Raw genomic sequence first — 27,402 nt, 5'->3', positions numbered from 1 at the left:
TGCCAAATTGTTGGCCCGGTCACCTCCAATCCTGACCCTGATTTTGAAATTTCAGACCACGAATTTATAATGGAAAAAGTCCAGTGTTTGCAGGTGCAAGATTTTTAATATTCCTGGTCAATCTCCATGATGTTGCATGCAGTAATTCAGAGAATATGAATTGTATTTGTGTGTACTTAAATAAACTAGGGAAGAAATGGAGGAAAAATACAAAAGTTTAACAGAAAAACGATTAGTGCTAGAGGACTGAACAACACCAAATGCAATTATAATATAAAAGCAAAATACTGCGGATGCTGGAAATTTGAAAGAAAGAACGGAAACTGAAAAAACTCATCAGGTCTGACAGCATCCGTGGAGAGAAAAACAGAGTTTATGTTTCGAGACCAAATGCAATTCCTATTTTCAAAAATGGAGATAAATCACTCCAGGGATCTAAAAACCAGGCATCAGTGGTGGGAAAGATGCTAGAATCATTGCTAAAATAAGACGGCAAAACACCTAGCAACAGAGAATATAGGGAAAGAAAAGTTAGCATAAATTTCTAAAAGGAAGATCATGTTTAACTATGCTTACTGAATAATTTCATGAAATAACAACAGACTAGAACAATGCAGTGGATGTGATACACCTAGACTTTCACAAGGCCTTTGATTTATCAGAACATGAGGAGTCAGGGGCTGGGGAGCAGAATTGATTGAAAATTGGCTGTAAAACAGATAACAGAGAGTAAGATTTGACTGGCAGTCTGAGAGTATGAAGTAGTGTCTACGATGATCTGTGCTGGGATCATTTCTGTTCACTGTGTATGTAAGTCATTTGGACTCAAAATTGGAGGTAGGGCATTGAAATTTCCAGATGATACCAAATTGGGCAGCGTGAATAACATGGAGGACTACAGCAGTTATATGGTATGATATAAACAGACTTGCTGAGTGAGCAGATAAAATGGTAAATAAAATTCAATATGTCAAAGTATAAGGTATTTCGTCTTGGTAGGAGGCATAACATAACATGTTTGTTAACATGGCTACTTTTTCATCAATTTTTCCTCTTTTATATCTGTCATCTTCACTTGCCTTTTTTTCCATTTATTTCTTTCTGTCTGCTCTTGTTACTTTTTGTTTCTATCGCCAAGTGTGGACTATCAGAAGTTCTGCTTCCATACCCCTCTTTTGTCTATCATCTATCCAATTTACATTTGATGCTTTGCTATCAAAATAATGCAAATGTGGATTCGCCTTGCTCTTAAGTGGACTGTATAAGTGTTGTATGGAATCAATAGCGGCCTTATTATACTTCCTTAGACTGCAAGTATATCATAATTGTCTTTTTATAATCCTCTGCTGTATCATGTCTGAACCAACTTGAGGGTGTCCTACCTTTTGCTATTTTATTCTGATTTAGCTTTATATGAATGACTAATAAAGATCCCAAAGTCAAAGGCAAAAAGAATAGCATGGCCTAAAGTATGTTTAGTTTTTAGGACACTTTTGATAAAATGTATTGGTAAAATTTGTTGACTGAATTTTGCCTTATTTTTCTGAACTTTACTGTAGTTTTCCAAAGGTCGCAGGTTGCAGAATACTGTTATAGTAATTGTGAATACCAATCAATAGACTGTAGTAACATTTAAAAGATCCAAGGAAAATGTGCAATGTATTTAATCTACCAATTGCGTATTTTTCAGATATGGGATTTAGCTGATGCGGATGGAAAGGGGTTTTTAAACAAACAGGTATTTTTGTTTAGATTTTAAATTCAGAAAAATTTTAACTGCTGCTGGATTTACTTAGTATTGTACAATAGCATGTATCCTTAGAACTACTGCAACTTGACTGTTTTGATCATATGATGAGTCAATTTATTTAATTGTTCATTTTATTTTCTTTAGGAATTTTTTGTTGCCTTAAGGCTTGTAGGCTGTGCACAAAATGGACTTGAGGTTTCTCTGAACAGTTTGCACCTTGCTGCCCCAGCACCAAAATTTGTAAGTAAATTCATTTATTATTCTTTGTAATCTGAAATGGCAGCAGAGTTTTGACCTTTTGGCTCCCGTTCAGGAATTCAGCCTGGAATTTACATGTTTTCATTTAATTCAAAGGGGAACTAATGCAGTAAGTATCTTTTAGTGTCTGAGTACTGTTCTTAAACTCAGCCCAGACTGATGGAATGAAAATTTGCTTTTTCTTGTCTCTCTTTCTCTCTCAGCCATTCTTTCTCTCGCGTCCTTTACCTCACGTCTCCATCCCTTTGCCCTACCCACCTTTTCCCCATCATGGTCTTCTCTCCCTCGTCCTGTCCTTCCCTCCTGAATCTCTTCCTTCCCCCTTTCTCCTCCATTGCCTCCTACATCAAAAAAGTCTTTGTTCCAAATGATCATGATTTTTGGTCCCTCTCCAAACTTCCAAACTAATTGTACATTAAGGAGCTAAAGCAAGAGAGTCATGAGATTGATTTATTTTTGCAGAATAAAATTAGGATATTGTTCACTTGACTTTTGTTCTACCAAGATCACTGCAAATCTTAATTATGAACCTTGTCATTTTTATTTTTAGAATGATAGAAATAGTCCATTACCGGCTAGTGGCTCAGCACCTATTGATGTTCCCTGGGCTGTGAAGGTACTGCGTTTTAAATGTTGAGTTTTAACATAGGCCTCTTTTGAGATTTTTGACTATCCAATAAAAGACCTGTGACTGAAAGTGGGATGTGCTTGACAAATTATCTTTTAAGAATAATTTTTAAAAATAAAATGCTACATGCATCGAGTAGAGGTTTTGATGATTAGGTTTTTAATTTTCTTTCTGGAAATCTTTCCAATATTCCATTCTTAATACCTAGAAATTTATAGAATAGTTACTAAAATTGTGAACATTTCCAATCCTTAGAGTTTTTGTGTGTGAAATATCAAACTTGTGAATTAAGTTGTTTTCCTTTAAATGCCTTCAGTTATAACATTGTAAATAGTTTTAGTTAAAATATGAATGTAAATTGACATTTGTAAAAAAAGAGTTCTTGGTTTATAGTTATTAACTTATATATATTAATTTATGAATTGCAGTTGGAAGAAAAGGCAAAGTATGATATAATTTTTGACAGCCTTAATCCTGTGAATGGTTTCCTGTCTGGTGATAAAGTGAAACCTGTGCTTCTCAATTCTAAGCTACCTGTGGATGTCCTGGGAAGGGTAAGAACAATATAATGCTTGCACATTAGGAAATAATCACACCAAAAAAACTTGCATATTTGAATTATGGCAGCCGTGATATTGCCACTATCATGCTGTTGTGAAGTGATCTTGGATAGGCATCAGTGCAAAATTGGCAGTATAACTTGGATATCAAATTCTGACTAGTCTAAAGCCTAGCTATGTGAGGTTCCTCTCTAGAAAGCATCTGATACTGGTTTTAGTTCACATCAGCTGCAGTATAACTCCAGCAGAGTGTGAAGCCAAATTTTAAACCTGCTGTGTCAATTCCAGAATTCTTAAATCTTTATGTATGAAATATTTTTAATGTATGAGAGAACATGCTCATACTTTTAAAAAAATCTTTCATGGGATATGGGCATTGCTGGTTAGGCCAGCATTCTAATTGCCCTGAGAAGGTGCTGGTGGCTGTCTTCTTGAACCTTTGCAATCCAAGTGGTGTGGGTGCACCCGCAATACTGTTAGGGAGGGAGTTCCGGGATTTTGATCCAGTGACAGCGAAGGAATGGTGATATAATTTCAAGTCTTGATACTGTCTGGCTTGGATGGGAACTTGCAGGTAGTGATGTTGTCTGCTGTCCTTGTCCTTCTAGGCGCTGTTGAGGGAGGCTTGATGAGTTGCTTCAGTGCATCTTGTATATGGTACACACTGTTGCACCATGCATTGGTGGTGAAGGGAGTGAGTGTTTAACGTGGTGGATAGGGTGCCAGTCAAGTGGGTTGCATTGTCCTAGATGGTGTCAAGGTCACAACAAGATTTCTTGCATGCACCTGCAACCATGCCTTAAATACGTTTACATTTAAGCATACTGAACTCCAGATTGGATTTTTTGGTGACTGTCTTCTATTATTTGCCTCTTCCCCACAAGGAGAAACATTGTCTTTGTGTCCACTCTGATCAAAACCTTTCATAACTTTCAAGATTACTATTAGGTCACCCCTCAGCCTTCTTATCGTGAGAGAAAGGAGACCCAACCTATCACTCTTTTCCTGGTATTTACACTCATGTATTTCTTGTATTACAGTATCTATGAAACCCGTCACAAGAAAGTCAGAACTTATACATTCTAAATTTCTAATGACATGATAAGCCTTAATTGCTACCAAATAACCTCTCTGGCACTGAAAATTTTATAAGTGTGGAGTCTCATTTCTTCAGGTTTTAATTATTGTTGGAGATTTCAAAAAAAAAGGTAATTTTAATTTTTCTTTGTCTCATTTATCTCTCTCACTTAATCCCATCTTTCTTTCTCTCTCTTTATTTTGCTTTTTGTAACTGATTTGACATTAGGTTAACTATTCTAACTGTTACTTCCTGGTTCAGATTCTGTGTTGCTCAGAAACAGTCCTTTGATTTGATGGTCCTGTTCCACAGGTTCCAGACTTTTGTCGAAGGCAATGTGCTGGAATAGCTTTCTAATCACTGTAAGTTTGAGTATAAAATTCCATAGAAAGTCAATGAGCGGTGTAATAAACAGCTCACACCATTTGTTCGCAACTGAGAACAAATTCTGGCCCTGGATAATTTGAGTTAGAAAGAATGTTCAGTACTGAGCTGGTTAAAACCTTACCTTCCTTTTTAAATTGTTTTTAGGTCTGGGACCTCAGTGATACCGATCGTGATGGATTATTAGACCGAGATGAATTTGCTGTTGTAAGTTGTAAATTAATTGTACAGATATCTGTTTTGGTGCAACAGGCTGTCTGATGATTTTATTTACATATATATATATATAATATATATATATATTATATTTACAATATAGAATGTGCAACAAGGCTGTATTGAGTTTAAAAATAGCCTCTGATATCTCACTCAAGTACCCAACATTCTTGGGTCACTCCTCATATGCAATGTGGCCAAGGATATTTCGCTGCTAGGAGCATTAAGTCCAATCCTGTCTCCACATCGACAATGATCTTTGAATAATGAAGGGAATAGCAACTCTGCAGACCTTGAGTAGTATGGCCAAGTGGTAGTAGTACCACCACCCTAAACCCCATCTCAGCTGAGAGTAGCTAAAGCAGCGCAAAGTGGAATTGAATTTGGGTTTGTATGATTCAGTTATCTGCTTTCTGACATGTGGAAAGTTAGGAGAACAGGGAGAACAACTGCCAGTTTATAGTGCCTCCTGATCCTAAGATTTACTATTTCCTTGAAGTTTATTCCAGCATTTGTGTTTTATGGCTGGAATTTACGGTTTGGTTCTTTTATATTTTAAACGATGCACATGTATCTCTGGGCCGATTTTTGGCAGTAAAAGTAAACCCAAGCTTTGGAATCTGATTGTAGGGAGGGAGGGAATATGTTTTTCAAATAAAATTTCATAGATTTGACTTGAATATTTATCCACTGATGTTTAGTCATGAATTATTTTATCAGCTCTTGATGCTAAAGATTAAAATTGCATTCCCTGAATAGCTAGACAGTGCCAAATATATGCATGCACTTTTGCCTGTTAGCAGAAGCTAACAGAATTTGAAGTGTATTCCTGTGATTGAGTTTTATGGATTGTATCTCTGTTCTTGTGGAAGTGAAAATCAAGGAATATTTATTTTTAAATTAGAAATGAATGAACTGTAAGATATATCTTATTTTCTGCAGTACAATTCACAGCATTTTTATGTGGTGCAGAAGTTAATAAACTCAGTGCCAGATTATATATCAATTGTAAATGCTTGCGAGACTTAATGTCAGCAAGTTGAATTGAAATATAGCACTTGCAGGATTTCAGAAACTGTTGCTTGCTTTGAAAGCTGCAAAGAACATTGTACAAAAAAAGAGAATATATTAACTGCAGTGGCCAAGGCTGTTTGTTGTTGAACAGTATTTTCTTTCCATCTCTAAGCAGTCAATCTCCTAATGCTGTATCCTTGTTTCTCCTCTTCCTTATCCTCATTCTACCACTTGAAAACCCCATGCCTGCCAATGATGGTCAACTTCTATATGTTTGCTGATGATATTCACTTTTATCAAGCTCCATGAGTGTTGTTGGAGCTGCACTCATCCATTCAGGTGGAGAATATTCCATCACACCCCTGAATTGTGCCTTGTAGATGGTGGACAGGCTTTGGGGAGTCAGGAGTTGAGTTATTTGCCACAGGATCCCCTGCGCTTGCGGCCACAGGTTTTGCATGGCTAGTCCAGTTCAGTTTCTGGTCAATGGTAACCTCCAGGATGTTGATAGTGAGGGATTCAGTGATGGTAGATCCATTGAATGTCAAAGAGTGATGGTTAGGTTCTCTCTTGTTGGAGATGGTCATTGCATGTAACATTTGTGCCACAAGAGTGCCAATCAATGACCATCTCCAACAAGAGAGAATCTAACCATCACCCATTGACATTCATTGGCATTACCATAACTGAATCCCCCCTGTCAACATCCTGGAAGGTTACCATTGACCAGAATCTGAACTGGACTAGCAATATAAATACTGTGGCTACAACAGCAGGTCAGAGGCTAGGGATCCTGTGACGAGTAACTCACTTCCTGATTCCCCAAAGCCTGTCCACCATCTACAAGGCACAAGTCAGGGGTGTGATGGAATATTCTCCACTGCCTGCATGAGTGCAGCTCCAATAACACTGAAGGAGCTTGATACCATTCAGGACAAAGCAGCCCGCCTGATTGGCATCCCATGCACAAACATTCACTCCCTCCACCATCAATGAACAGTGGCAGCAGTGTGTACCGTCTACAAGATGCACTGCAGCAACTCACCAAGGTTCCTTAGACATCATATTCCAAACCTATGACTATTACCATCTAAAAGGACAAGGGCAGCAGACACATGGGAACACCACCACCTGGAAGATCCCCTCCAAGCCACTCACCATCCTGACTTGGAAATATATTGCCGTTCCTTCACCGTTGCTGGGTCAAAATCCTGGAACTCCCTCCCTAACTGCACTGCGGGTGTACTTACATCACATATACTTCAGCGGTTCAAGAAGGCAGCCCACCATTACCTTCTCAAGGGTAATTAGGGCTGGGTAATAAATGCTGGCCTGGCCAAAGGTGCCTACATTCCATAAAAAAGAAAAACCCATCTGTGGGACAGCTCTCCTAATTTTGCCTTAAGCCCCTGGATGTTAGTGGGGAGGACTTTGCAGCATTGACTGGACTGTGCATACTTTTTTGTCTTTAAATTTGGTGGCTAGGTCAATACAAGTGGTCCATCTGGTGTATTTATTCTTAAAATTTCTTGTAGCAGTTTTGATACAACTGAGTCGATCACTAGGCCACTTCAGAGGGCAGTTAAGTGTCAGCCACATCACTATAGCTGTGAAGTCATGTATAGGCTTGACCAGGTTCTGATGGCAAATTTCTTTCCCTAAAGGGCACCAGCAAACAGGGGAGGTTTTCACAACAACATGTAGTTTCCTGGTTACCAGTACTGATGTAAGCTTAGTATTCCAGATTTATTTAATTAATTAACTGAATTTAAATTCCCCAGCTGCCTAGATGAGAGTAGCATTCATGTCTCATGATCATTGGTCTGGTAAGATAACTGCTATGCTATCAAAACCAAAATGATGTCATCATTAAGTCAATTCCAAACTTTGTACCTGAGTGTATTTGATTGAAAACAAAAGACTTTTATTTATAGAGCACTTCCCACAACCTCAGGACCAATGTTCACTCTAAACTACAATGGCTACACAGGGCATACAGAAACTTTAAAATCCCCACCAGGTTGCAAAAATCAACCCCTTTAAATTACCGTCCATGCATGGTGGTGCAAAAGAATTTAAAGGGGCCATGCACTTGAAGAAATCATCCACGTACTCAAAGAAAATCATAGGGAACGTTGCTCAGGATGTCCCAAAGCGCTTTACAACCAGTGAAGTACTTGTGAAATGTAGCCACTGTTGTTGAAAACATGGCAGCCGCTGAGCCAAGGCTGACATCTCTCAAATTATGACTGTTGAGCTTGACAATTTTACTGTACAGGGAAAGTGGCTTACCGCCATTGTGACGTGTACCTAATGGACAGTAAACAATTTGGGCATAACATCTAAAGATAATTTCTGCATTGGTACATCCTGCTTTGTCATGGAGGTTGTGACTGCCGATACTACAACTAAAAATAGAATTGAATTGCAGGCTGAAGGTATTTGTGGTTCACCACATGATGAATTCTGCATCCAAGCTGTGTTGCCTGGTAGCTTGGTGCTTCCCTGTAGAGACTGATGATAATCAAAGGGAAAAACACCAGGGCTGTTTTTGAGATTTCTGTACTCCCAGTGTGGAAGTGTTCCATTTCCCCACTGGGTGCTCAGAATTAACTCTACCATCTTCAGAATAACCTTGCACATTTAATGATCTGCTCAAAATCAGCACTGATAGTGGGCTGGAGCATCAAAATAATGTTTTATTACTAAGTACTATATTTTTTGTATTTACACTGCCTGACTACACCATGAATCTTGTATCCAATATCGTAGATACCTTCCGCATTGAATATGTGCAGCTCACCGCTTTGCTGTCCACCAGTGATGGCGATTGTGAAAACTGCCTCAAAATAGAATGCAGCCTAATCAGCTCCTAAAAACTCCAGAAAATATGTTCATTCATTATAAAAAAATGGTTATATGGGATGATTCTAATGCTGTAATCTGGGCTAGTTTCCCCCCAGTTTGATGATATTTCATGCTGTCTATGTAGTTTTCCATCAGGCTATTTAGTATAGCTGTCACTTATTCAGTTGTCTCTGTGTACCCATATACAGATATTAAAAGAATATATTTCAGGTGTATCGAGACATGTGGTAGAGAAAAAAGCCAAATATATTTCCTTTATTGGATGCAACCAAGTTTATCCAAGCCATTCATAAAATATTCAAGTTTATAGGATAACACAGCTGTGCCCAGTCTTGTCATATTGATGTGTTTAAGAAAGGGCAAAAGAGACTCAAACCTTCATGCAATTTCTGTTGGGAACACATTGAAATCCAAAATTTGCTATTAGGAATACAATTGATTGTTCCCTGAATTTTGTTGACTATTTAATTTCCACATATATATATTCCCTTGTGTAGATGTGTGAAAGCAGGCAAGATTCACATTACAGACATCACGTAACTCAATGGTCACAATTACACTTCCTTCACTGAAATAAATGTGGTCCATGATTATCTAAAAACCCTGTTGTAATCTGCAAAATGTATGGGTTCTAATTAATATTTTATATTGAGGCATCTGATGAAAGTGCAAGCATTTCTCAGGAGTTTACTAAGGACATAGTTCATGGGTACCATTACAACTTATTTTCTGCCATTCCTGCCCCTGATGTACTAGTTAGACATCATTGTATAAGTATGGCTATTGTCCTGATTACATCCATAGCTAGGTTTCTTTATTAGTCTGTGCTTCATTTAGTATTTTTGTGAACTGTAATATAATTGTTTTAATATAATGACTCACTATAATTTTTCTCTAATAAAGGCCATGTACTTGGTTTACCGTGCTCTTGAGAAGGAACCTGTACCATTTTCATTGTCGCCTGCCTTAGTACCACCTTCAAAGAGGAAAAAAGCTAGTGTTCCATCTTCAGTGCCACTCATTCCATCTCCACCTACTTCCAAGGAAAGCCGACAGCCCTTGCCCCCTGTGGGAATTCTACCTTCTAAAACACCAGTGGTCCAGGTAGTACATGTAATAATGGTGTTTTCTTTTCAACACCATTTTTCCTTTGTTGATTTTAACAAAATACACTGTTGATTGTGCAGTTCACAAGAGACTCTGACACATCTCCCCCAAACCAGGTTTGACATGCTTGTATGTTCGCCCTTTGCTTGAACTGATATAGAGATGTTCCAGTTGGCAAATTTATTCTGACTTTGGTGTTCAATGACTGATATTACTTCAAAATTAGAGACAGTATCATTTCTGTTTTGATCCAATTACAAACATCTGGTGGTTTGTTAACCTAACTTGCATTAGACCTTACATTGATTTGGATGACTTTTGCCACCTGATTTACTATCCTTATCTCCCACAGTTTGCCAAAAAACCCATAACTTAGGAAAGTTGGAGCAGAATACCAAACGAGAAAGCAGGCTGAACTTCAACAACATTTGTAAGACTCTGGGTATTGTTATATTCCTGATAGCCAGTTGGTGAAGGCAGAATTCAAAGCCAGTCTTTACTTGGGATAGATTATTCACAGAGTGAAACATTATAGGGATATACCCCGTTACTCCACTCTTGTGCCATTAAATGTCTCTTTATATGTGCTCAAGTAACCATTCAATCACTGCTTTCCACCTGTATGTCCTTAATTTCAATTTATACAATTAACAGGTATGTGTGATCTTAATCTGTGGCATTTAAGAAGAATTGATTTTAGCACAAAGCTTTTTCTGCTCAAGTCACAAATTTATGCTGGAGTGTGGTCCCACAGGTCTCTGTAATCTTTGGGTGCTCTCCACAAGTATTCATTCTTCCTGAGTGGCCCTCAGTATTGTGTCAGCTGTTCAAATTTGGCAGTTATTGTAGCTGAGCCTGATCTTGTTTACTCACTGTTCACTCATGCAAAATTTTATACTAAGAAACGCTGAGGGCAAGTAAGTGTAATGCCGTAAAACTTGGTGTTAGTGTTATCTTGTTTACCGTGCAATCAATGTAGGTAAAGAACAATGTGCTTTTTTTTGTCTTAAACTCTCATTTTTGTCTCAAATTGTGAAATGCAAGGGTTTCTAACTGCGTATGTTGTTGATTCCAGGGATAGTTTCACTTGATTTGGATTTCTCCCCAATGTAACCCGCTTTCTTTTTGTACAAAACACAATCACAACCTATATGTTGCTGGTGATCCATTTTCAGGCATGGTGCACTATGTCAAGTGATATATCATCTGAGCCTGGAGGTGTGATTATTTTCATTGTGATAATCTTCACTCAAATATCATCTTTAGCATCATACTCACTGAATTTTCATAATTCAAAGTAAAATCAATATGTTTACACATCCAATAAAACCGTCTTTTGAATTTTTACTTGCCCCATTGTCACCCCTTTTTGCCTTACATCACCATCCCTTTGCCATTTAATCTCCCCTGCTTTCCACCCCATCATAGACCTTCCCTTTGTTCTTCTGCATCACCTCTTTCTCTCCCTCTGCACTTGCTTAATACCTGTGACACATCTGTTTTTCCCTTTTCTGGCAAAAGGCCATCATTGACACAGTTCTTCTCTCCATAGATGCTGCCAGAACTGCTGAGTATTTCTGGCATTAAGATTCCAGAATCCGCAATATTTTACTTTAATATAAAGTGTATCATGTGATTTCTGAACTTTTTTAGTTTTAGCAGTGTTTTCTGTTTTTTCCAGGCTGTAAAATGGGTTGTCACACCAACTGACAAAACAACATATGATGAAATCTTCATCAAAACTGACAAAGACCAGGATGGATTTGTCTCTGGGGTAGAGGTCAAAGACTTCTTTCTCACCACGGGTCTACCTCCAGCGACACTGGCTCATATCTGGTATGTGTTTAGTGATAATCGTGGTATCTCTTTCATCTACTTAGAACTAGTTCTAAATGTCCCTTTGACTTGTTACAGTTTCAGTTTATTTTTAAGAAGTTTTTAATTTTTTTTAAAGCTGCAATTAGCCTGATCATCATTAAGCTTAAGGAGGGTAAAAAAAATCATCTGTTCCTGATTACTATTCGGCAAAGTTGTACGTTTCTCAAGATATATTCAACTTATATGATCTCAGCTTTCCAGGTTACCAACTCTATTGTACTCTTTGTATCAATGTGTTTCATAAATGAATTCATTGTCATGAGTATTAGGTGAAGACAGAATCTGGCTCAGCTGTGAAGTCCCATATAGTAGAATAGTTTGCCAGCGCACTTTATCTGGATCACACGCAAACAATGAAAACACCTTCAAGACCTATGTGAAGATAAATGGGAGATGTAATGACTCTTTCTTGGACTTGGTTACTCTGGTCCAGTGTAGGACAATGGGCAGCAAGACTCAACCAGTGGCCCCAATCCATCACAATCCCTTTCACCCCAGCCCAGGCGGTATCCTGCTTTTGAAGGTCCTCCTTAAATGTCCTCCTTTGCTAGGTCTTCTTTGGCCGGCCACCTTCTTTTTCCGCCTGGTGGTGTCCATTCTACTGCCACTCTGACAGGGTGTTAGCCCAGAAGTCGAAGTATTTGATTTGCCAGTCACCGTCATCTCTTCAACATGATGTTCCGCAGGTGCTTCTGAACAGCTCTCTGTAGGCCTTCTTCTTGGTGATGCTGTCTCCATGTGATGCCCAAAATCTTATGTAGGCAATGCTGGTAAAAGATGTCCAGCTTAAGTGACACCTTTGCTGTTCTCCTGCATGCCTCACTGGCATAGATTGCTGTTGGCACTAATATAGACGTTGAGTCGCAGCTTCATGGCCATGTTGTTGGTGTTGGATGCCCTGACCTTGTGGAACTGCTGGAAGATCAATGCTGCTTTGCCGATTCTTAAGTGGACATCGATCTCTACATCGACTCCCCTGGATATGTTGCTTCCTGGGTAGGGAAAGTGGTTGACATCTTCCATGTTCTGTTGCCTGATGGTGATAGGAAGGCCTTGTTGCCGTCCAGCCGTCACTGTCCTGGTCTTCTTGCAGCTGATGCATAGACCAACCTTGGTGCTGCTACTCAAGACTGCTGTCTTGTCTTGGAGCACACACAATACTTCGACCAGCAAGGCAATGCCGTTTGTGAAATCCAGGTTTGTCATCCGGTTTGCCAAATGATACCCAAGTCTATACCCACACCCATCTTTCTCATGATGAAATCAATAACCAAGAGGGAAAAGAATAGGGACAGTATGCAGCCTTGCTGTACTCCTGTGATGATGTTGAAGGAGTCTGTGATGCCCGTGCTGGTCTTGAAGCAGCAGCTGGAGTTGTGGTGCAAGGCTTTGAAGATGTTAATATACTGCTCCAGGATGCCATACTGTTGTGCAGTGTACCAGAGTGACTGCCAATGGATGCTATCGAAAGCCTTCTTGAAATCAATGGAGTTGATAACAATTGGCTTCTGATACTCTAGGCTCTGATCTATGATGTCCCTGAGTGTAAAGATCAGCTGGCAGCATGATCTGCCACCTCGGAAGCCTGCCTGTTCTTTGCAAAGGGCACTGTCAGCTTCAGCTTTCAATCTGTAGAGAAGCACCATGCTGAAGACCTTGCCAGGTACTGACAGTAGTGTTATGCCCCTCCAGTTGTTGCAGTTGCTGATTTTCCCCTTGGCAGTTTGGCAATTACTCCTCATCTCCAGTCATCTGGGACATCCTCCGCTGTCCAGATCTTGTTGAACAGTTCTTTGAGCTTTGTTGTGACAGTATCCTTGCAAATCTCAATAGCACTGCTGGTTTCTTGTTGATCAACTTGTGGTTCTTCAGGTTCTTGATGACTTTATGGACCTCTGACCTGCAATTTCTCCCAGGTTGATGTTCAGCTGCTGAGGTGCAGTACTGTCATTGAGCCCGAATCTAGAGTTGGGGCTAGGCTAGGCTGAGCTGTGTCTCATTCAGCAGGAAAAAGAGTGCAACATCGTTTCCTGTGGCTGCCAAATCTTTGATGCCTTTAACAAAGAAGTGGTATGTGACATCAGAAGCACTGTTCTCAGAATTGTTTGTTCCAGGCATTTCTGTAGGAATTACAGCATCTACTTTTGTAGATGATGTTAACAGACTTACCTGGGATTTTAATGGATGATAGTTTTAGCTTGATGCAATCCTTTAGAATTGTAGCAAGAATAGAAAGAACTTCTATCTATATTGTCCCTTTTGTGTCTACAAGATGTCCCAAAGTGCTTCACAACTTATGGGTAAATTTTTATCTGCAGTTAGTATTGTATTGTAGGTTTCTTAAATCCCTCTCCCCTGTCTCTTCAACCTTTACTCCAGCAATAAGAGTGAGGAGCTCCTGGACTTCTATGTCACTAAGGTCATGACTTTCCAATCAGTTGCCTCTTTGCCTCTGTCGCATCCCTCCCTTCCAGAAGCCCATTGGGCCAAACTTCCACTAAAGTTCCCCATGTAAACAAAATATAATTTTTTCCAGTATTACTGTGGGATACTGTGAAGCAGACTTGTGGGGGCTGTGCGTGTGATTAATTTAATTAGACTGAAGACTGTCAGACTGCAAGTTTTAAGTCATCAAATGGTTAGGTGTAAAGCAAGCACTTTTGAAGTGGAGATGGGTGAGCTAAGATGGGATACCAGTAGATACAGCATGAATAGGAATTCGCATTAGGAGATAAATGAGGAATGAATTTTTAGCTATTGAATTTCAGAGAGAAAAGGAAGTTTTACAACTGGCAAAGATCATAAATAAATAAAGCAAAGTTATTAAGTTTATTTTTCCTGAAAGTAGTGGCCATAAAGACAATGTGAAAGATTTTAGATTCTGGGAAAGGTAACTTTCAGAAGACAGTTAAGAACACTGGGTTTAAAGATGAAAAGGAAAAAAATGTATTTAAGGAAAGATTAAAAACAATATGAGGTGTGTGGCCATGTGATTTTGAAGAGCATGCTGTGTGAGCAGAGTCCTGTGAAGGAAGCAGCTTTTAGCCACCCCAGAGAAGTGTCTGGTTGATCCAGAAAGCAAGATTTTGTTACAAGCCTTGGATTTTGATTGTCAAGTGAGAGGGAGAGAGAAGCTAGTGAAATACCTCCCTTATAGCAACAGTTGTCCTATGGAGGACTGTTGCCTGGAAAAGGGTGTTATTTTGTGAGTCTAGCTAAGTACAAATCTTTTGAGAAATGTTATAAGACTAAATTTAACTGTGTAACTGTAATATTGCATGTTTAAGTTTTATTTTCTTTAATAAATGTTTTAATTTAATATTTAAAATCTCCAAAAGAGGTCGTGGAATCTACTTCTGACTTCAGTACACATACCCTCTCGGAATAAAAATACAAATTGCAAATTGTTATGATAGTTTGGCTAAATTTCCCTTTGGGGTTTGGTCAGCCTGGCAATTACCATCTGCCATATCATAACACCCATCTAAATTTCTCCATGCTGGAGTTTTTCATCTTCAGCTGCTTGAACCATAATGTTCCTGCTATCATAACATCAGAAATGGGGACGTTTGCTAATGATTGACACAATGTTCAGTGCCATTCATGATTGCTTAAAATCTGAAATAGTTTGTGTCCATTTGCAGCAAGACATGAACAGCATTGAGGCTAGGGCTGATATGTGGCGCGAATGCACTTGCCACTTGAGTGCCAGGCAATGAGCATCTCTAACGAGAGAATCTAACTCCACCCCTTGACGTTCAATGAAATTTCCATCACTGAATCCCCTACAATCATCATCCTGGGGATTACCATTGATCAGAAACTTAACTGAACCAGCCAAATTAATTCTGTGGCTGCAGGAGCAGGTCAGAGGCTGGGAGTTCTGTAGTGAGTAACACACCTCCTGACTTCCAAAAGCCTATCCGCCATCTACAAGGTACAAATCAGGAGTGTGATGGAATATTCTCTGCTTGCCTGGATGACCACAGCTCCAAAGACACTCAAGAAGTTCGACACTATCCAGGGCAAAGCAGCTCACTTGATTGGCGCTCTATCCGTTACCTGAAAGATTCACTCCCTCCACTACTGATGCACAGTGGCAGCAATGTGTACGATAGACAAGCTGCACCATAGCATCTGCTAAGGCTCAATCAGCAGTACCTTCCAAACCCATGACCCCTACCGCCTAGAAGGGAAGGGTAGCAGACAAATGGGAACACCATTACCTGAAGGTTCCCCTCCCAGTCACACACTATCCTGATTTGGAACTATATTGCCGTTCCTTTACTGTCGCTGGATCTAAATCCTGGAACTCTGTCCCTAACAACATTGTGGGTGTACCTACACCAGATAGACTGCAGCAGTTCAAGAATATGGCTCACCACCACCTTCTCAAGGGATGGGCATTAAATGCTGACCTTGCCAGTGGCGCTTACATCCCATGGAAGAATAAAAAAACTAAGGATGCATATTTCCAGCTTTGTTACATCGCCCTATCTCAGCTCCTGCCTTGTTACCTCCAGACTTGACTATCCCAACGTATTCCACGTTCAACCTTCTGTAAACTTGAGGTCATCCAAAATTCTGCTTCTTGGGTCTTGTCTTGCATCAAGTCATGTTCACCTGTCACCTCTGTGCTTGCTGGCCTACATTGGCCCCCAGTCAGGCAATGTCTTGATTTTAAATTTCTCTTCCCTGTTTTCAAATTCCTCCATGGCCTCGCTCCCCCACTTCCATAATCTCCACAAACCCCTAAGACATCTGTGCTTATCAAATTCTGGCCTTTTTAGCATCCCCAAGTTTAATTGCTCCATCATTGGTGAATGCGCCTTCAGTTGCCTAGGATCTAAGCTCTGGAACTCCCTTTCTACATATCTCCACCTCACATGCCTCCTTTAAGATGCTCCTTGAAACCTACCTTTTTGACCAAGATTCTGTTCACCTTACTTAATATTTTCATATGTGGCCTAGTGCCATATTTTGTTTTATAATCTTCCTGTGAAGTGCCTTGGGATTTTTATTATACTAAACATGCTATATAATATAAGATGATGTTGTTGTTGGCAAATGTAGCAGCCAGTTTCCACCGTGCAACATCCCTTGAGCAACAAACGACCAGAGAATCAGTTTTTGCTGATACTCCCATCTCTGAGTTGGAAAGTGTAGTCTTTGAGTTCTGTTCCAGACAATCATGGCGTATAATGACTGACCATGAGGTCTGGGTTGGCATCTATTGGGATACTCACATCCAACGGATGATGGTGATTTTCCCTCATCTTATGGGTTGTGGGAGGCAATAAATCTTTCCTGCTATTGTTATGATGTTCGTAGATACCAGTAACATTTTTTTAAGAGTCAGTGTTCAAAATCCCAGTTATTTATGAAGGGAATGAAGTCACAAGTTCCACTGTTTAAAACAAGAAAAAAAATGCTATACAAGAGTCAACAAGGTAAATGCTAAATACTATCCATCCTATATCCTAACATCTAGAATTAACACAAGTCAAACATGAATTAACAGGCAAATTGTGGTTGAATATAAACTATAATTTGTACATTATATGGTAATACAACTAAGATAGATCATATGAATTGGCTGAACAGTCCACTCAGATTTTTAGTGATCACAGCAAGTCATAAAGTCCTTCAAACTATGACTTCCTGATGAAGAATTTTAGCTCCTCTCCTAAGAGCTAGCCTGACCCCTAGCCAACAGCAGCACACAACCGACCCGAATTTCACAGGCATGGTATTCACCACAAATGGCACATGTTGGTGGAACCTGCTCAGCCCGGCCTGGATGATATAGATCCACCAATGTTATCTTCAAATAACAGAAACAGCTGCAGCAACTGTATCTTTGCTTATTCTCAGCTTCTGGATTTAGCCTCTTCTTGAGTCTTCCTCAGCTTGTTACTCGACTCCATTGAACTTAACAACCGCTACTACTGCTGGAATGATCTGTGTCCTTTTATGTCTTTCAACAGGGTTTCTGTTTCAATTTCCTAATTTCAGTTTGTTTTTAGTTTCCTTAGAAAATAGGAAGTTGAATTTCATTTTTAGGCTTACCTATTCTGCTTCCCTTTCAATTTCATTTTCAGTTCAGTTTCTGTTTTGCCTCAAAAACATACAAATCAAATATAAAAATATAGACACCCTCACACCATTTGGAACTAACCACCCACCAGCTGCCACAAAGATGATACTGGCCATGGAAGCAGTATTTCTGTTGAGGCTTGTCAGACTGCTAATCAGTCTGCAACTTTTTCCAATGTTTCACACTGTTCTTCAAGGGACGAGTGTGAAGATATGAAAACAGCAGAAAAGTTACAGTGCAACTGAAGCAGTTAATAATTCTGTCCAAAGTTTGTCTTCACGGTACACAGTCTACACATGCAGTGGAAGATCTTCCTTTGGCCATGTGTGAGATGCAAAATTATGTTGTGGGTTTTGTGGGAAGAAAAGGGAAATGTTTGCAGGGAATTTGGTGATTTCTGCTGAAGCTCTGAACCACCTGGTGAATCAGTTTAATGGGATATGGTTTCTGTCCATTTTAGAGTCAGGGAGTTGGCAGCAATGTACTCAGTTTTATGGTGAATAATGTCACTGGAAAAGCCCTTGGGAGTATCAGCTTGTCTCCTGAGAACTCAAAACCATTATTGTTAATTTCCTGGTGACTAATTAATGAATATCTTTGAATTCAGAGGAAAGGAACTAAGAAAAACTAAGTGATGAGGCTATAAGGTCAAATGGAATCTTAACTTATAGACCTGACAGGAAGTTGCAACAGTATCATCTCTGGAAAACTTGGTAATTTGATATTTGAACTATGCATGTCTGCATGGTGGTGTTGACGATTAGCCCGCTAGCCTGGTTTACTGAAAAGAATTTTCCACACATCAATCATCTGAAATTATGACTAAAGCAGCTTAGACAAGATATCACTGGATCATATGGAACTCAACTCTCTAGCATGTATCGTCATCTTTGGCAGGGAAGTGGGAAATCATTGTCCTTCCCCTGAGGAAAAATTACACTGAAACCAATTTGTTTTTAATGTTTTTCTATGAAATTGTTAATTCATCACCTTTACTCACTTTCACCGGTGAAGGACCAAGCAGCACTATAACTCAATATTCTCTTTCTCAAAACACAACCAAGCTTGAAAGGAACCAATGGTTGTACTGCTGGGTATTTCTCCACAGTTCAAGTGGATTTGAAGCAAATTTTTCATGGGCCACTGATTAGCGATTGGCACTGCATAGTTTGTGGCTCAGAGGGGTTAAGAAATATATTAAAAATTCATATTTTGATGACTGTGCAGTTAAACTATGTTCATTTTTGTTGCTTCAAGCTTAATTTAAATGTGCAAAACTACATGACAAAAGCAGAATTTTACGACCCTCCCATCGGCAGGATCTTCCAGTCCCGCCAAAGTCAATGGAATTTTGAAGGGCTCATTGCATTTTTAATGCCCCACCCCTGCAACAACAGGGCCGTAAAATTCCACCCATTATTGCAATTTCAACCGTGGGAATTGAAAGTAAAATGACCCAAATCTAAATTAAGTTAATCCTACTTACTTGATACAAATTAGCAGACCTGTTGAGCTGCCTTAATTTTCTCCCTTCACAGGGCACTCTGTGATACAAATGATTGTGGAAAGCTTTCAAAGGAGCAGTTTGCCTTGGCATTACATTTAATAAACCAGAAGATAACAAAAGGCATTGATCCACCTCAGGTTCTCACAGCAGAGATGATGCCTCCTGACAGTGCACAAAAGGTAAAGAGTTTTTTTGGCATGACTTTAGCACTGCAGTGATGTGACCAGCTTTGAACAGCTCTTATGAGGATGATGTGGGCTAACCTACTTGTTCCAACACTGGCCCTTAGCTTCATATTCAGGATAAATAAAACTAACTGCGCTGATCTGAGCAATGATTCAGATTTAGGTATGTCCAAAACAATTCAAATAAAATTATTGTTGAATTCTTATCATTCTAATCATGAATCTTGTGATGTTTTTGTTGATTTAGGAAAGTGTGCGAACGCATGACTGGTGTAAGGGATTGTGAATATATTAATGAACAACTGTTACTTCCACTAAAATGCCCCATTCCTGTCATATGATCGTTTCATACATTCTTCTTATACATCTTCTGCCCTTACCTTTTTCTTCCTGCCATATAGTGCAAGGCTAAAGGTGGAAACTCAGCAGCCATAAAAGAAATGGACATTTCTTTAGAAAATACTGAGGAATACTTCCTATTTGAGGAAAGAGAAGAAACAAGTTTCATTCAAAAGTGTATCAGTAGAAATATGAAACTGGTGTAATATGTGCTATTAAAATTGATTCCAGCAATAATATAGATTGCAAAATTCTTGATGAATAAGAATTTCAAAGCTGATTCTGAGCTGTTACAAGCTTTTTGCATATTTTCTATATTCTGCTGACTATATAAACAACTCATGATAGTCCCATTCATCTTGCTTTTAATTTTCTGTATTAAAGAAAGCTAACTGCTCTTAATTTGTTTAGTATCCTTATGAATCATAGAATGTAGAGTTTTGTCATGCAAATGGTAGACATGATGAGTTTATTATGACAAAAAAATTGCTGGGAACACACAAGCAAGTCAGCATCTGTCAGAAAGAACAAGATAGGTTAACATTTTGAACAACAGCCCTCCTCAGAACGGAATACTGAGGGGAAACAAGCATCTTAATAGAATCAGAAAGAAAGAGGAGGAGTGAGAAACATGAGTGATGCTGGGGACACAAAAGTTAATAAATGTAGAATACACTTTCAAACAAGAAATAGATGGTAACAGACACATGGAACACACTAATATAATGAATGCTCTCCTTCAAAACAGCAAAAAATGGTGGGTTTTTTTTAAGAAAGGAAAGTCAATCAAGACAGATTTGAAAATATAATCAAAATGCTGGCATTCAGATGCAGCCAAGTGCCGAAGTTACTCAAGTCCATATTAAGAATTAGTATACCCAGCAGAAATATCAAACCCTGTTTCTGAAGCTTCTGCTAAACTCGGCCAAAATACTGTACATTTACAGTGCTTGCACTCTCAACCACTTCCTTTCACAACAACGAGATTGCTCTTCACTTTCACTTGATTCCATATTCCTGCTCTGACTTTCCTTTGGTCTTATATGCTATTCTGGTCATTCAATTTTAATTCCAGTTTGTGTGGTTTTTGTTCAGTTTTTTTCAATTTTTTGCATTTTCCAAGGTTATATTTCTCATAACTTTAATTAGTTGTAACTTACTGTTGTTTACCATTTATCTATTGTGTATTTAGAATTATTCCTTGTATTATCTAACAATCTATTGATTTTGTTAATTTTTTCCATTTATGATTGTGGTGCTATTTGATTGAGTTTTCCATCCATTCTCTTTTTCCCCTCTCTTTTCTGACGTTTTGTATATCCCTTGATCTTCTGAAGAAGAACACTGTCCAAGACGCCAACATTAGTTTGTCTTTCTCCTTTCAAGTGTTAACTGCTGCATGTTTCCAGCACTTTCTATTTTTGTTTATGATTTTAAATTGTTATATTTTAAAATATGTATTCTTTTGGAAATGTTGTTATTTTGGTAACCTATAAATTAGGAATATTACAGCATAGTAATTCTGTTATTTTAGCTGGTGGTACAACATTTTTCTCCAATTGTTGCACATTGGTTTGGTGGGCAGGAGATTTAATCCTCTTTTCCCGATGGATGCGCAATGTCTCAAGAGTAGGGCTCCAGTAAGGGGAGAAAATAAACAGTGGAGGGGAAGAACTTTCTGCAATTAAATAAAAGCTTCCACCAGAAATTCTCCTGAAGGAGAAAAGTGTGTTGGTGACAGTCTAATGCTTCCTTTGTCTCAGGGTTCTCTTATTAATTCCTTCCTGAATTTCAAGTCACTTTGCACATTAATGTATCTTAGTGAAACAAATTGATTACATGTAAAAATACATTTTCTGGGTATGTGACTGATTCTTTTGAATAATTGTGTTTTATAGTACTCCTTGTTCTGGAAATTCTGATTTTCATTTTGTTGAGATGCTGCTTGACCCAAAGCAAAAATTCATTAAGAATGTGGTTCTTGGAAGTTTGATTTTCCACAATTAATCCAATTCTGTTTTGTAGCTTTACTAATTCTTGCTAAACCTTTCTTTCTTGCATTCTACTGGCCTCTGCTTTGCTACAGGCTCTATGCCTTTCTCACTGTGCCAGCCATCCTTTGCTGCACTGCTTTGATGTCCATAATATGTGAATAACGTTGGAAGCCTATTGTAACACTTCTTCGTTAAAAACGCAAGGTTAGCATTATTATTTACTGTTTAATCTATCACCTCTGTTCATCATCTTTTGGTCATGAAAGCAGACATTTCTTTTTCAGACTGCTCTTTTTTAATTCACTTAAGATTTTCATCAAGCACAATTTTGGTAAAAAGTTATTTAATCTACCAAGAAAAGAATTCAAGTTTCACAATCTTCCAAAGGAGTTCCTAAGGAGTGCTAAACTAAACTTTTCTTCCTTTTAAACTAAATAATCTGTTATTGTTTTGAATTAACACATTAACTAACAAGATTAAAGAACAGTGCCAGTTTCTCTGTGCTTCCAGTTAGCATTAGGGTCATGTGTAGGATATCTAACATTGTTATAGTTGTCTTTGGCTATATCCAATTGTTGTGCTGCTTCATTGGCAAACAGATACATGTACTTTAATCTGGTGCTCAGAATTAAAGTATACATGCCATTTGGTAGGTCATCCCATTGGATTTGATGCCTGATGGTGTGGTTGAGCCAATTTTGGTCACTTTGTGTTGGAGCAGCAGACTGTTTGTTGGGTGAGTTCAGACCCAGAATTATGCCTTAGAAAGTTGATTTTACATAAGTTCTTTTTAAGCTACAAAATGATAGTTCATCCATGAAATAAAGTAAAGCCTTGAACTTAAACCTGTTTATAACTTAAATGCTGTGAAGTGTTAGAAGTTAGATGCTTAAATAACCTAAAACTTGCTTTTCACAGAATGGAGCAACCCTGAACACTATAACTGACTTTTCAGCCATCAAAGAACTTGATTCTATACACAATGAAATTGCTGATCTTCACAGGTAAACAAAATGTTGTCACTTTATATATGCAACTGCACTGTACAAAAGTACCTCCAATGGGCAAAGCTGTGTCAAACTGTGTGATTGTTTAACATTGTAATTATTTGCTATTTTATAAAATAACTCTAAAACTGATGGCAATTATTCTTTTGGTTCACTTAGGCTTGATATTATAATTACTGGTAAATACATGCAAGTACACATTATTGTTTTTAGACTGCAACAGTTCAAGATGTTGGCTTGCCACCACCATCTTAAGTGCAATTAAGGATGGGCAATAAATACTGGGCTTGCCAGTGACACTCTCATCCCATGAACGAATTAAAAAAAAACAACCTCATAATTGTGTGCACAAAGCAAAATGTCACTAAGAGTTGCTGGATCAGCATGGGATATTTTTACTGGCCGACAAAACACTGCATTCACCCTTTGCCTTCTTCCTTATCACAACCTGCAAAAATTGCAGACCTTTTGAGGAGACTAGAGCATTTTAATGAAGGATCTGCTGTCTGATGATTTTTGACTCTTGAGCATATTTAAAATCAGGTTTTATGAGCACAATATTTTAGAATAAGTCTTCACAGAATCACAGTGTAGAAGAGGCCCTTTGGTCCATCGAGTCTGCACCGACACGTGAGAAACATCTGATCTACCTACCTGATCCCATTTACCAGCACCTGGCCCATAGCCTTGAATGTTATGATGTGCCAAGTATTGTATTGTAAAGCACATTTACAAGTAAAAATTCATTGAATTAATTATACTTCTTTTAAATTATTTGTCTCTTCCCCTTTCCCTATTTGTAGTTATGTTTTGCTTGACCCCATCACAACTGAGAAAGGGGAAGTAAACATTCTGTTCAGATGGCTGTGACAGTAACATTGCTTAATCAGTCACCAGCGGAACTTGAGAGCAGTACAGGTTGTTTTAGTTTCTAGTACATATTTTTTCACATTTTCTGTTGGAAAACATCTAAATTCCACTTGGCACTGATGACGTCTCCATCTCCAATAGCTCAGCTGAGATCAGGAAAGGTGTGGGTGAGGTTGTCAGCAAAAACCCCAGTATCCAACAATTGTATTTCCTGGCCCCTGAAAATGTTTAGTACCTTCTGGGTTCCTGTGGTGCTCTATTTTTGCATAATCATAGTGATGTTGTTTTGGGCTATCCAGTTTTCTCAGACAGTCTTAATATAGTTTTATATTTTGTTTGTAAATCCAATCACAGAATTTTAACGGCACAGGAGGCCATTCAGCCCGTTGTGTCTGCACCAGCTCTCCAAATGAGCATTATGACCTAGTGCCATTGCCCTGCCTTTTCCCTGTACCCTTGCACATTGTTTCTATTCAAATAATCATCTAATGTCCTTTGAATGCCTCGATTGAGCCTGCCTTCACCACACTTCTAGGCAGTGCATTCCAGACTCGAACCACTTGTTGCGTGAAAATGTTTTTTCTCACGTCACATTTGCTTCTTTAGCAAATCACTTTAAACCTGTGCCCTCTCATTCTTGATCCTTTTACTAGTGGAAACAGCTTCTACCTATCTGCTCTGTCCAGGCTCTCATGATTTTGGAACACCTCGATCAAATCTCCTCCTAGCCGCCTTCTCTCCAAGGAGAATAGTCCCAACCTCTCCAATCTATCCTCATAGCTGAAGTTTCTCATCCCTGGAACCATTCTTGTAAACCTTTCCAGCACACTCTCTAATGTGTTCAGATCTTTCTATAGTGAGGCACCCAGATTTGTACACAATACCCAGATGAGGTTGAATGAGTGTCTTATATAAATTCAGCATAACCTCTCTGCTCTTGTACTCTATGCCCCTATTAATAAAGCCTAGGATACTGTTTGCTTTATTAACTGCTCTCTCCACCTGTCCTGCTACCTTCAATGATCTATGCACGTATACACCCAGGCCTTTGTGCCCCTGCACCCCTTTCAAAATTTCACCCCTTATTTTGTATTGTTGGTCTGTGTTCTTCCTACCAAAATGCATCACTTCACACTTCTCAGCATTGAACTTCATATGCCACCTATCTGCCCACTCCACCAACTTGTCTATGTCCTTTTGAAGTTCTATACTGTTCTCCTCACAATTTAAACGCCCCGCGAACTTTGAAACTATCCCCTGCACACCAAGATCATTAATATACATCAGGAAAAGCAAGGGTCCCAATAACAACCCCTGGGGACCTCCACTACAAACCTTCCTCCAGCCCGAAAAATATCCACTGACCATTACTCTCTGCTTCCTGTTTCTCGGCTAATTTTGCATCCATGTTGCTATTGTCTCTTTTATTCCACTTTTCTAACAAGTTGGTTGTGTGGCACTGTATCAAATGCCTTTTGAAAGTCCATGTACACCTAATCAACATTGACCTTTTCTGTTACCTCTTTAAAAAACACCAGCAAGTTAGTTAAGTACGATTTCCCCTTTAGAAATCCATGCTGACTCTTCCTTATCAACCCATATTTTTCTATGTGACTATTAATTCTACCCCGAATTGTTTTTAGAATCTTGCCCAACACTGATGTTAAACTGACTGCCCTGCAATTGTTGGGCTTATCCTTGCAACCTTTTTTGAACAAGGGCATAATTTTTGCAATTCTCCAGTCCTCTGGCACCTCCCCTAGGAGGTCTAGGGGAGGGTCCAGGGAAGGACTTAAAAATTGTGGCCAGTGCCCCTGCAATTTCTACTCTCACTTCCTTCAATATCCTTGATGCATCTCGTCCGGTCCTGGTGTCTTGTCAACTTTAAGTACCAACAGTGTACTGAACACTTCCTCCTTATCAATTTTGAACAGTCTCCTCGTCTGTCACTTGGTAAAGGCGGCTGCAAAGTATTCATTTAATACCTTAGCCAAGGCCCCTTCGTCCATGAGTACATTCCCTTTTAGGCCCCTAATCGACCCTACTCCTCCTTTTACCACTCTTTTACTATTTATATGCCTATTGAAGACTTTGGGATTCCCCTTTATGCTGGCTGCCAGTCTTTTCTCATAATCCCTCTTCACTTCTCTAATATGCTTTTTCACCTCCCCTCTGAACCTTCTGTCTTCCTCTTGGTTCTCAATTGTATTTTCTACCTGACAACTGTCATAAGCGCACTTTTTCTTCTTTATCTTAATTTCTATCTCCTTTTTCATCCAGGGAGCTCTGGATTTGTTTGCCTTGCCTTTCCCTTTCGATGGAATATACCTTGACTATCTGTACAATGATTGTGTTTTGCAGCTAGCAAATAGAAAGGTACTAAAACCATTTCTGGGTATGTGCTAGATGTCCTATATTACATGTTTTTAAAGAAGCAATAAAAAGCTTGTATTTTTATGGAGTCTTTTGTATGCACGACATGTCCTAAAGCCCTTCAATTTTAAAGTATAATCATAGTTTTGTAGGCAAACATAGCTAATTTGTGCACAGCAAGATCCTTCAAACAGTAGTGAGATAGCCAATCAATCTTGCCATTTACCAGTCCAAGCTTGAATGTTGTCTCGGTCTTGCTGTATGCGGGCATGGACTGCTACAGTATCTGAGGAGTTACGAATGATACCAAACATTTTGGAATCATCAGGGAGCATCCCCACTTCTGACTTTATTTTGGAGTAAATTTATTGATGAAACAGCTGAAAATGATTAAGCCCCAGTCACTATCCTCAGGAACCCTGCAATGATGTCCTGAGGCTGAGATGATTGGCCATCAACATTCATAACTTCTTCCTTTGTTCTAGGTATGACTCCAGCCAGTGGAGAGTTTTCCCCTGATTCCTATTGACATCAATTTTGCTAGGGCTCTTGATGCCACACTCGGTCTAATGCTGCCTTGATGTCAAGGGCAGTCACTGTCACCTCACCTCTGGAATTCAGCTCTTGTTTCAATCAATGTCATAATGAGAGCTGGAGCTGAGTGGCCCTGGCGGAACCCAAACTAAGCGTTGGTGAGCAGGTTGCTGCTGAGTAAGTGTTGCTTGATAGCACTGTTGATGACATCTTCCAATGCCACTCTTTCGATATATGGGAAGCAAGGGTGGAAAATCACTAACTGGTTGAGGGCAACATCACTCTGATGAAACGTGTCATTGAAGCCAAGCAATCTGCTCTCATTAATAGCGAGAGAGATCTAAGTGAAAAGACCCTGAATACATTAAGAGCTGCCGAAGTAAAGTCTGACAAACTGCCAGGTACTGCGCCATTAACTACTGGTTACAACTTTGCATTTGATGTTGCATTAACATTCCATACAAAGGAACACCTTCAGCGGCAAATGGGCAGGCTCTCTCACACCTGTAAGGAGTTTGGTTTGATTATCAGCATCAGGAAGACAAGTCAAGGTCCAGGATGTTGCCATATCACCATCAATCAGCTTTGACAATATGACTTTGGAGGTTGCTGATAGCTTCACCTATCTAAGCTCCGCAATCACCAGCAATCTATCATTCGATGCAGAAGTCTACGTTTACACTGCGAAAGCTGCAGCTGTTATGTCCAAGCTGAGAAAGAAAGTGTGGACCGACAGCAACTTGACTGAACACCAA

General features: G+C 39.1%; 1 protein-coding gene across 4 annotated transcripts in view; it reads left to right on the top strand.

The window, feature by feature from the left end:
- Nucleotides 1–27,402, top strand: part of eps15 (epidermal growth factor receptor pathway substrate 15) — a 176,852-nt gene that overhangs the window by 42,436 nt on the left and 107,014 nt on the right. For 3 of the 4 annotated variants that reach the window (XM_041208185.1, XM_041208183.1, XM_041208184.1), the window contains exons 4-12: nt 1,691–1,738; nt 1,895–1,990; nt 2,559–2,624; nt 3,065–3,190; nt 4,806–4,865; nt 9,660–9,860; nt 11,545–11,699; nt 19,377–19,524; nt 22,782–22,867. In XM_041208185.1, coding sequence (XP_041064119.1) covers nt 1,691–1,738; nt 1,895–1,990; nt 2,559–2,624; nt 3,065–3,190; nt 4,806–4,865; nt 9,660–9,860; nt 11,545–11,699; nt 19,377–19,524; nt 22,782–22,867 — 986 coding nt within the window. The remainder of the gene's footprint in view (nt 1–1,690; nt 1,739–1,894; nt 1,991–2,558; nt 2,625–3,064; nt 3,191–4,805; nt 4,866–9,659; nt 9,861–11,544; nt 11,700–19,376; nt 19,525–22,781; nt 22,868–27,402) is intronic. The other variant, XM_041208187.1, reaches the window with a different exon arrangement.

The sequence above is a fragment of the Carcharodon carcharias genome, chromosome 16 (assembly GCF_017639515.1).
Source record: "Carcharodon carcharias isolate sCarCar2 chromosome 16, sCarCar2.pri, whole genome shotgun sequence".
Lineage (NCBI taxonomy): Eukaryota > Metazoa > Chordata > Chondrichthyes > Lamniformes > Lamnidae > Carcharodon > Carcharodon carcharias.
The sequence above is the reverse complement of the archived record's forward strand: the minus strand, read 5'-3'. Positions and strand labels throughout refer to the sequence as shown.